Source organism: Protopterus annectens, chromosome 2.part0 (assembly GCF_019279795.1).
Source record: "Protopterus annectens isolate FY-2018-M chromosome 2.part0, PAN1.0, whole genome shotgun sequence".
Lineage (NCBI taxonomy): Eukaryota > Metazoa > Chordata > Ceratodontiformes > Protopteridae > Protopterus > Protopterus annectens.
The window spans coordinates 230,697,332-230,709,441 of record NC_056728.1 but is presented as its reverse complement, the minus strand read 5'-3'; the positions used below and the strand labels follow the sequence as shown (position 1 = coordinate 230,709,441).

The following is a 12,110-nucleotide window of genomic DNA, read 5'->3' as shown; positions in this document are numbered from 1 at the left end:
AATTAAGATAATCTTGCTCCCTAAGAGAGACGCCTTCTGAATTACCCTGGGTAGGAGAGGAACTGGAGGGAGGGCATAAAGCAGGCCGGTGGGCCAAGGATGGACTAACGCGTCCATAGGGCTCTTCCCCGGAGCCGGGGTTAGGGAGAAAAAATCTTTGCACTTCGCATTCAGAGGAGTCGGGAAGAGGTCGCAGCACGGAACTCCCCATTCGCTGAAAATCTGTCTTGTAATAGTCATGTTCAGAGACCATTCGTGAGGAGAGAGGATGGTTCTGCTCAACCTGTCGGCTATGACATTGGATTTGCCTGGTATGTGAGTAGCCACTAGGAAGCGTTTGGTCGAGACTGCCCATTCCCAGACCCTCATCGCTTCTCTGCAAAGAGGATAGGATCTGGTCCCTCCCTGTTTGTTCAGGTACCAGACAACTGACATGTTGTCTGAGTGAACAGCAATTACGCCCTGAGGGAGGTAATAGTGAAGGGCTTGAAGGGACAGGAGTACTGCCCTCATTTCTAGGATGTTGATGTGGAGAGAGGTCTCTTCCGGATGCCATTTGCCCTGGACTGACCTGCCCAGGGAATGCCCCCCCCCACCCCGTCTGGGAGGCGGCCGTGGTCAAAGTGGCCCCCCGGGGAGGAAGAACAAAGGGTCGTCCCTGATCCAAATTGGAGGACACTAGCCACCAGCGAAGGTCCCGTCTGCAAGATTCTGTGATCCATATTAGATGATTGAGAGGGAGTTCCTGAAAGGACCACTGAGTTGAAAGAAGCCACTGGAGGATTCTCATGTGTAACCTTGCCAAGGGAACTAGCAGAATTGTGGCAGACATCGATCCCAATAGCTGCATGACCATTCTGGCTGGGGCTTTGGACCTGGGGAGTAAGGCTCGAACCTGATTTTGTATGATCTGAATTCTGTCTGCAGGTAGACAGACCCGCATCTGGTTTGAATCTATCTCTGCCCCTATGAATCTTATTCTTTGAGATGGCCGTAACACAGACTTTGGCCAATTGAAGGTGATTCCGAGGGAATTGCCCAGTGATGTTGTGGCTTGCAGGCTCCGTAGAAGTAGATGCTTGGAGGTGGCAGTTAGAAGCCAGTCGTCTAGGTACGGAAACACCTGGAATCCTAGACTCCTCAAGTGAGCAGTCACTACTGCCAAGCATTTGGTGAACACCCTGGGGGCTGTGGTGAGACCAAAGGGCAGCACGGAACTGAAAATGACTGCCTCCTAGGCTGAAGCGCAAGTGTCTCCTGGACGTTTGATGTATTTTGATATGGTAATACGCGTCCTTGAGGTCTATGGAGCACATCCAAACACCTTTCTCCAACAATGGGAGAATGGTTTGTAAAGTGACCATTCGGAACTTGGACTTCTTGACTGAACGGTTTAGGTTGCTTAGGTCCAAAATGGGCCTCAAGTCCCCGGTCTTTTTTGGCACCAAAAAGAATCTTGAGTAAGTCCCTAATCCGATCTGGTCTGCGGGGACCGGTTGGATGGCTCCTTTTTGCAGCAGTTTTGAAATTTCTATGGCTGCGGTATCCCGTTGACTGGGTGGGCAGGTCCGGGATTCTTTTGGACTGAGGGGGGGGGGACAACAGAATGGGATGGAGTAACCTCCGGTGATAATTCGAAGCACCCATCGGTCCTGAGTGATCCCTTCCCAGGCCTTTAGGTGCTTCGAAAAATGACCCCCGACTGGCTCCGGAGCAGCACAGTTGGGCAATCCCTCAGGGACTATGAAAAGCTGAAGAGCCACGAAAGGACTCGCGGTCTCCAGTGTTGCGGGGGCCTCTGCCGCCTCTGGGACGGCGTCTTCCTGATGAATTTCCCCCTCCTCTGCCTCTGGAGGGGGAACCTTCCTGCTGAGAGGGGTAAGACTTCTGCGATCTCCGGAACCACATCTTCCCTCCTCTTTTAGCCTTGGGATAAGGCCGAAAGGGAGTGGAAAATCGTGCCCCTACGGCAGTCAGAGTCTTACCCTCCTGTTCACAGCGGGTAAGTGTGTCTTTCACCCTGGGCCCAAACAGGGAGGACCCATCAAAGGGGGCGTTGGCGAATGAAGACTTGAAGGCCTCCGCGAAATGACACAGGCGGAGCCAGGCTTGTCTCCGTAGAGCAATGCCTGTACTCGCCGCTCTACTCGCCTTCGGCCGCATACGAAATGAGCCTCATGGACGAGTTCGAAATGGATGACATTGTAGCCAGCTGAGATCCAACCGTCTGGGCCAGCTCCTCAGGCAGGTTACCCAAGAGGGTATCGGATAGCTCCTTAATCAGATCCCTCTGGAATCTCGTAAAGTGCGTCAGGTAGTTCAGAGACCTCAGGGTAAAGGCCGCTGAACTGAGGGTGCGCTTGCCGTACCGATCCATGCTCCTAGACTCCTTATTAGGAGGATGGACGGACGTAGAAGCCTCTGCTACATCCTGCTGTGTAGCAGATGCCACCACCATAGCATCCACAGCCACACCTTTCGTAAGGAACTCTCTATCTGGGGGCGCTGAAAGAAATTTGTTTGGACGAGCGGGCACCGGTTCCACAGAGTCCAGGTGTTCCCACGCCCTTCGACAGATCAAATCCAAGAGCTCGTTGAAGGGCGGAGACACCCAGGAGGCGAAGGGCTGAGCCCCGAAGGCCTTCAGGAACACCGACTCATCAGCAGAGGGAGGTTTGGACTGCCAGCCGCCTCGTTGTTTTAGAGCTTCCAGGATGTCTGCAAAGGAGACATCATCCGAGGACGACTTGGGGGACCCCTCTGCATCATCGAGATCGGTGTCAGATGTCAAAGACTCGTCAGGGGAGTCAACATGCTTCCTCTTGCACGTTTTCTTCCTGGGAGGTTCTTCCAAAGAGGCTTCAGAAGGACCTCCAGGAGGGGGAGAAACCCCAGCGGGGGTAACCTGAGGCCCAGGGGCTCCGCTGTCTGCGGACAGGGGAACTACCAACGACCCAGTCTCCAAATGTAGGGAAGGAGCTGGGGAAACTGTGGAGGTAGCCAATGAAGATTTGGCTAGAGCACTCCTCATAGCCCTGAAGGCGGGACCACCAGAATCCTGGGAAGGTCCCCCCTCTGTGGCCACGACAGTGGACGGTACTCCCGCCGCCGATGCACCAAGAGGGAGACTTGGGACCGAAGGTATCAATCCAGAAGCCTCCCCCCCAGGGCCGAAGGAAGAAGTCCGTGCACTGAACTCCGACCCAGGAGCCGGAGTCGGAGCAAGGGTCGGGCCTGACCCTAACACCTCCACTGGTTCCACCAACACCTGCTCCAACGGTGCCGAAGCTGTTGGAGGAGGAAGTACAGTAAGGGAGTGGACCATGGGCTCCGAAGCCAAATGGGCTGGAGCCGAAACCATCTTTTGGAACACCGGAGACTGGAAGAGTCGAAGGAGTACCCTGTCGATGTCCGAATCAGACATCCTGGAAGATCTCGAGGATACCGATCGGGCCCAAACCGATTTCTCCATCGGCTCCGAAGGGCTCGGGGACCGGCTCCGAAAGGACTCTACAATTATCGGCTCCGAGGAAACCTTCAAGGAAATTTCCCTCGGCGCCGATAAGGACTTCGGCTCCGAGGGGGAAGTGTCTGAGCCGATGACCCTTATCGGCTCCAATATCAGTGGAGCTGATGAGGGTGACCCGCCTCTCGATGCCCCAGACCTCGGCTCCGAAACCAGAGGGGTCGAGGCTGGAGGCATCAAGGCAGACCGTTCCGACCTCGGCTCCGAAGTCCGTGGAGCCGATGGAGAAGTCTGCTTAGCTTTTTTAGTCGGTTCCGACTGACTGGTTGGAGCCGGCGCTTTCCTCTTCTTAGAAGGAGACGGAGAGGAAGATAAAGCCTCCTCGAAAGAAGGCTTGATTAATCCTTTGAGGATTAATTTGTTTTTCCTCTCCTGGAGGACTCGGGAGGAAAACGCATGGCATACACTGCACGATTCCTGGAGATGTTTGGCGCAAAGACAATAGACGCACGAGGAGTGGTCGTCCGTTATGGACATTTTGAACCCACACCTCGTGCACTTTTTAAACCCGGTGGGTTTATGTTCCTTAGACATAGTTGAACAAGAAAAAACAGACCACAACAGTAAACTTTAAGACACAGGTACAAATAAGTATGCCAGTAACTCAGAATATTTTAAACTGAAAAAATCTCTTTTTTTTTTTTTTTTTTTTTACACACAGAAAAAGAAAGGGAAAAACAAGGAGGGTCAAGACCCTCTAACTCAAACGGGTACTTGACCCACACACAACCACTAAAGTAGTTAGTACAGGGGAAGGCCCCTCTAACTTAAACGGAACCTTCTCTGACAGGAAAATTTAAGCAAAACTCAATGAAACAACAAGAAACACACTCGTACACAAAAAATAGCCGTTAAAACAGCTTTTGGGTTGAAATGAGTGAACTACTGACAGGAAAAGAGACTATAAATATAGTACTTAGCCCAGCCAATGTTGAGACCACGTCCAAGCTCTGTAAGCGGCAAACGAGATCTGGGGGATTAGTGGTGGTGCATCCTGGGATAAAGATAGCTCAGCCAATTAGAGGCCTCGCTCTATAGCATAAGCGTGCCGAGTCGGAGCCGAGGGATCGGCTCCGAGCCCAACAGTCAGAATGTAGGCGAGATAGGATCACATAACATCAAATATTCTCATTACCGATTCGGTAGCAAATGCTGTGAATACGGCATGAGCAGAGTCATAACAACACTTCAAAGAGTGTTTGGTTACACGAGAGAAGGAAGCTATTAAAGAATTCAAAGTTGCGTTAAACTCTGAAGAAGGAAGGTTAGCAGTTAATGTTCTCATATTTTCAAAAGTAGCCAGCAGAAATTTTGACATACGAGCCTCGTGGTTCACAATTCTGAAGGTTAAAGTAGAAAAATAACACTTTCTTCCCAAATCTCTGAAAATCTTTCTCATCTTGGTAAGAAGGTATAGTTTGGAAGAACATGGTTTTGCAAAGAAATAACTGCAGGCTCTGATTTGGGATTAGAAAATGGATATTTACGGGTCTGGGAAACCTTATATGATCTGCAAGTCTTTTTAGAGGCAGGAAGATTGTCAGGCATACTATAGGCTGTCAAGAAAGCATCTTCTAATGCTGGTAAAACAGAACATAATAGCTATAGACTTAGGAAAATCCAGCTGTAATAAGTCATAGTAGTTTTACTGGGGTAATAGAATTTCATTCTGCTTCCAGTGAAATAATCCTTTCATTTTGGCTATAGTTTCACAAAAATATAACTCTTCAGGGGGGAATCTGAAGAAAACATCTCATCATAATCGGATTCCTCTTCCTGTGGTATAGGCACTGGAGAAATATAATCCCAGTCTAAGTTTCACCCTTTTGACTGAGAATCAGTATTGTTAAGGAAAATAAAAACGTAGACTTCAGCTAACCAAGAAACCTTTTTATTGAGAAACACGATTGCGGGAGACCAAGTAAAATAAACTTGTGTCTTCCCAAGCTAAAGGAGAGTTCTTATTTTTTAGTAAAATCACACAGTATAAATGAAACAATTATTCTGCAGGTTTAGCTTACTGACCAGAACGAATGCATGTTTCATGTCAGATCCTGCTAACAGTACATCTTTTATGCTTTCTTTTCACAACAATGACCATACTGAATAAGTAATTCTATTTTTGTATAGCTAAGTTAATTAAGCATGGGAATATGCTCATGTCAGGAGAAGAAAAAGTCACAATGACCTAAACTCCATTTTAATTCAAGACAGATTCCAATTTTGTTTTGTTTTCTTACAAAAATATAATTTCTTCACAGTATCTGAAAGAGAGGGAAATATTTTTCTTTTAATAATTACTGAGGAATCAGAACGTAAAGAATGAAAGACTTGAAATATGTCCTAAGCAAAATCCAACCAATCTTCCCAGTCCATCCGATGTGAAACAGGTGAAGACATCAGGCTAACTAAGTTATCTTTTCCTAGGAGAACCACCTTCCTAGAAAAAGACCAACCCAAAGATGGGACTCTTTCCTGGAGACCAAGCACCTTAAGTTGGCTTCCAAGTAAAGCAGCCTCACTCCCCCCTCAAAGACTGACCAGAGTGGATCTCCCTTGCCCAAAGAGGACAACCCAACAGATGCAGAGAATGTGCCTAACTCATGGCCCTTAGCAGCTTCTCAAGAAGCAACACCACTGAGGTCGAGAGAAGACAATGAGCAGTCCAAGGTACCTGATCTGGCCAAAGAAGAATCACTCATAAATGGCTGAGGCAGTGAGTAAGTCAACTTGATTACCAAAGACTCCTATAAAACTCTTCTCTTCTTGCAGATGGGGGATGGGAGAATCAAACAGCCCAAAGCCTACTCTGTGTTTTAGCCAATAAAAGTGCCTATAAAGTGATTAACTGAAACTTAAATAGTTCGCAAGCTACCTAACAGAAATGTAACAGTTTTGAGGTAAAAATGTATAGAACAATCCCCCAAACACAAGTACAAGCCCCATCTTTAATATTCCACAAATTATATTAAAAGTTTTCATAAAAAGTGATTTTAACAGTTTTCCACAAACACCTGACAAATAATGAATCTTCAAGAATTAAATTTTTAGTGACAATTTCTAAAAACAGAATTCCTAGCTTAAATATAAACTTTTCCACAAAAAAAAGACAACTTTACCCAGAAATTCTGGTAAATTGGAAGATTCTCCCCAGAAGGGTACTTATCTGTCCAGCACTGGTGAAGCTTTGAAGTGCTAGCAGACTGTCAATCACTCAAAGTCTACAGGGAAAGCACACTTCAACAACAAGAAATTTCCAAAGGTTTGCTGCTCAAACCATTGACTTTATACGACTCTTCTCAAGCTCTTTAGTGATTATGGCACATGGAATGTGCTCTAAAGCTTTGGATGCTGGCCAGTTGTCATATCCTTGGCAGGATACAACTCATACAGTTTAGACTACTGTAACAGTCCTCTAATGATGAGCATTAACTGCTACTTCACACCACACAGACAGCCAACAGAAGTAAGTTGTGCTGTGTCTGAATAACAGTGTATACAAGTGTGTGTGTTTTTCTTTGTGTATCCTTTATTGTCTGTACATTAATGGCTATGTGAATGATGGTGTGTGTGTGCCTGTGTGTGCCTGCATGCTTAAGTGAGTCCTGGGATGCAGAGTGAGTGTTTCACTTGGTACCTGTGCTACAGGTGATAGGTGCTCCACTGCACAGTGAAGCAATTCATAGTCATACAAATACTCCGATGATAAGATGTTATCCTTTAGGAAGTTTGGATGGCTCAGAGTCAGAACATAAAGCTGAAGCACAAATCACCTCATCAGTGCAGAGCAATTTGTGCAGCAGTGCTACTGACTATGACGGTCAGCCAAAGACTGCAATTCACAAACCAAAAATTATTATGAGAGCATGTTAGCGATGTTATTAGGATAGCTTTATATCTACTTTTAAGACGTATTAAACATTGTTCTTAATATGCATTTTGACATTAAGTACTAAAAATATGCATTTGTAAATCACAAAAGTTATATCTTACTTAACAATGTTATGGTGGTTCAGTTCTTTCAAAAGGGAGATCTCTCTAATTGCAGTGCTTGGCACACCTTCTGTTTCTCTGTAAGAGAGATTACATCACATGATAATTCTGCAAACCAGTCAAGAAAGTAAATTTATATATTAATACCTTTAAGTCAATGTTCAAGGAATTAACACTAGTAAAATCTGTCCCAATACCATAATATAAAGTATGGTCAAACCAGGACCTGCACACTTAAATACAACCTAAATATTCAAGAGGTCTGATACACAGTCCTAAAACAGAAGTCAAAGCAGCCACAAAACAGCACTACAGAAAGAGAAGACCCACTATTTCCTACACAAACAGGTACTTGCATTTAACAGCTCCTAAAAACACACACACATGCATGCAAGCATGAATGCACACACACACATGCATGCAAGCATGAATGCACACACACACATGCATGCAAGCATGAATGCACACACACACATGCATGCAAGCATGAATGCACACACACACATGCATGCAAGCATGAATGCACACACACACATGCATGCAAGCATGAATGCACACACACACATGCATGCAAGCATGAATGCACACACACACATGCATGCAAGCATGAATGCACACACACACGCATGCAAGCATGAATGCACACACACACACGCATGCAAGCATGAATGCACACACACACACGCATGCAAGCATGAATGCACACACACACACGCATGCAAGCATGAATGCACACACACACACACGCATGCAAGCATGAATGCACACACACACACGCATGAATGCACACACACACACGCATGAATGCACACACACACACATGCATGCAAGCATGAATGCACACACACACACATGCATGCAAGCATGAATGCACACACACACATGCATGCAAGCATGAATGCACACACACACATGCATGCAAGCATGAATGCACACACACACATGCATGCAAGCATGAATGCACACACACACATGCATGCAAGCATGAATGCACACACACACATGCATGCAAGCATGAATGCACACACACACATGCATGCAAGCATGAATGCACACACACACACATGCATGCAAGCATGAATGCACACACACACACATGCATGCAAGCATGAATGCACACACACATGCATGCAAGCATGAATGCACACACACACACATGCATGCAAGCATGAATGCACACACACACACACACATGCATGCAAGCATGAATGCACACACACACACATGCATGCAAGCATGAATGCACACACACACACACATGCATGCAAGCATGAATGCACACACACACACACATGCATGCAAGCATGAATGCACACACACACACACATGCATGCAAGCATGAATGCACACACACACACACATGCATGCAAGCATGAATGCACACACACACACATGCATGCAAGCATGAATGCACACACACACACACATGCATGCAAGCATGAATGCACACACACACACATGCATGCAAGCATGAATGCACACACACACACACATATATATATATATATATATATATATATATATATGCTCCTTGCTGCTTTTCTAATCTCCAGACTTTGCAGCTCATCTGCACAAAGTTTTATATCTAAATGTAGAGCAGCATTAATACAAAATAATAAATTATTACTGCTATGGTACACCTATTAAATGTATATTTTTCCTCCTTGGGATTAGCCACACTCATTCTGTTGTTGAGCAAGTAGAATCAAATACTTGCGGTGACATGTACCTGAGGCATTGCAGAGAGCATATGAAATACAGCCGTAGTGGAGTTTGATTCCTAAATAGAATGACAGAGGCAAAGTCCCCAGGCCAGAAGACGATGCAGAACTAAATGATGTACTGCTGTGCAGATAAGTGTGCTATTTAAAAACAAGTGGGAGGAGGATGAATAAGGGGTGTACTATACAGCACCACTTCAATAAGACATTGCAACACTGCACAGCAGTGTCAAATCACACAGTAACAACGGGATAAAATATATAGGAGCGTCTCATTTGGCATGCAGTGACGGTTTTGACAAAAGCCATATTCAAAAACCTGAGCAGAACTGTCCTGCATGCAGCATACACACAATATACCACAAACCAACAGAACTATATTTTATAAAGGATTTTGGCAGATGCACCTACGCATGACCAATTGTGCAGCACATTTCCTTGAGGAAAAAAGACTAAAGTTATTTACATATAGATCCACATTGTCTTTTCCATCCATTCTAACAAGTGGGTTATTGCATCCAATGTAGGCCTTCTTTCTGAGACTTCGATTTCAGAGCTCCACCATCCTCCTCCCATAGTACACTGCTCCCCCATCTTCCTCAGATTGAGTTTGGTGCTCATTCTGCTTCTAGGATATGCAGAACAACTTCAGGAACTTAATCAAAGACCCAAAATGGGGACACCCCGAAGACTCAGTTTTCCAATTACATGGAAGGCATACCACTACCAGGATGGGGACAGGAGAGAGAGGCAGGGATGACTGAACCACAAGGAAACAGACAACACAGACCTATCATTACGATAAGTACATAATTTTCATATCCAATGTTGTCTTTTCTGTCTGGCTTCAACCTGTGGGACACGGTCCCCAGCCATACCCTAGGACAGAACATTTCACAGGATGGTAGAACCAAATGAGGCCCTGGGCCTTAACTGTATATCTAATTTGTAATGTGACACAAAAGTGTGAGTGCTACACCAAGGAGCAGCAGCACAAATGTCATCAGTAGAGGCTTTGGAGAAAAAGGCTGTACAGGCAGAAAGTGCCTGGTAGAATGGCCCTTGGGGTTTGAGGGTAAAGACCTTCCTGTCAAGATATACACAATGAGATATAATCAGAAAGCCATTTGGATAAGGTCCTGGAAAAGTAAACTAAGAGCAGATCTGTTTACCTAAATGCTTCGGTTCTGTCCAAATAAAATCTACGTTGTCTATGAAGATCCAGGTAATGTGTTCACCCTTATTTTTAAAATTTGGAAATAAAACAGCCAAGTGAGTAATCTTATTTAAAGCAAATCTGAAGCTACCTTGGGCAAAAAGGAAACATTAGTCCTGAGGTAACCCTGTTCTTATGAAAAATCATACAAGGAAGGACAGAGGAAACTGCATGCATCTCGGAAATCCATCTAGCAGAGTAGTTAATCACCACTAGATAGACTATTTCCATGACAGCAACTTTCAAGGAATAGGTAGCCAAAGCTTCAAAAGCAGGCCTGTCCTGTACTTGCAGTATGAAAGGTAGATCACAAACAGGAAGAGGATCCCAAACTGGTTGTTGCAGTACGAAAGTACTATTCAAGAAACTTTTGGAGATCTTCAGGGCAGCCACTGGGGTACTGTCCCTGCCTCTGTGAAAATTAGAAATAGCCGCAAGCTGGACCTCAAAAGCAGAATAAATTAAACCAGAGCTTGGGATCACTTGCCATAATCACAAATTGGAAAAACTTTGTGGTTAGCCTGAGAGTATGAAGAATGGGCAGAAAAATCCCCACTGGATAGGTAATGATCCCGAGAGTGGGGACTGACATCCAGGGTGGTTGACCTAGATGAGGTCACAAAAATGAGAAACAGATTTGTCGGAGCCAAAATGGGGAATTAAGAATCACAGTCGCTCTGCAATGGGCTGCTTTCTGAAGAAACTTTATTATAAGTGGAACAGGGAAGTAAGTGTACAGAAGACCTGGGGGCCAAGCATACAGAAGAGCATCCCTTAGTGATTGTTCCTTGGGAGGAACCAGGGTGTAAAAACTACTGCATTTCATACTGGTCTGGGGTGGCAAAAAGATCACAGCAGGGAGGTGCCCTAGTGTCGGAAAATCTGAGTTACTACTTCTGGATTTAGTGACCACTCATGAGGAAAGGAGGATGCTCCTACTTAAACTGTCCACCAAGATGTGGGACTTAACAGGGAGTTGGAGTTGCACTGCAATCAGAAACCACCGAGAGGAGATTGCCCACTGTCACACTCTCATGGCTTCCTGACAAAGAGGGTACGATCATGTTCCCCCCTGATGACCTAAGTACCAAACCACATACATGCTTGTCCATGTGGACTGCAATCACACCCTTGGGGAGAAGGTCCTGAAATGCCTACAATGCTAGGAGCACCTCTCTAATCTCCAAGATATTAATGTGTAGATTAGATTCAGAGGATGACCATGCTCAATGAACCATTTTCCCTTCAAAATGCTCCCTCCATCCCAGAAGAGAGGCATAAGTAGTAACCATTGCCTGAGGTTGGAGGAAAATGAAAAATCATCCAGCAGTGACAAGAGGGGATTCCAAACATCACTTGATATTAGCCAAACAACTGTTTGTTATGGCAACCATAAAATCTGGATTGTAACTCTCAAGGCGTGGTTTATTGTGCATTATGTGAGCCCTGTTCATGTTTTTATGTAGGAAAAACAATCAGAAAACTTAGCGGTAGAATCTAAAAACAAAATTTTGCAATTAAAAATAAAGATCGGAATAATGCACTGGCAAGACATTCTCTAGTGTGTTCAAGTTTCAAGAAATTCACATTTAGTGTCTTAGAAGCTGTCAGTACGTGTGATTTTATGGAGGATTATGAAGTTGACCTCAAGTGT

General features: G+C 45.3%; 1 protein-coding gene across 1 annotated transcript in view; it reads right to left on the bottom strand.

Annotated features, from left to right (window-relative positions):
* LOC122793033 (cyclin-dependent kinase 2-like) overlaps window positions 1-12,110 on the bottom strand; it is a 956,998-nt gene that overhangs the window by 764,338 nt on the left and 180,550 nt on the right. Inside the window, exon 2 of the mRNA XM_044060688.1 lies at window positions 7,520-7,597. Within this exon, the coding sequence (XP_043916623.1) occupies window positions 7,520-7,597 (78 nt within the window). The remainder of the gene's footprint in view (window positions 1-7,519; window positions 7,598-12,110) is intronic.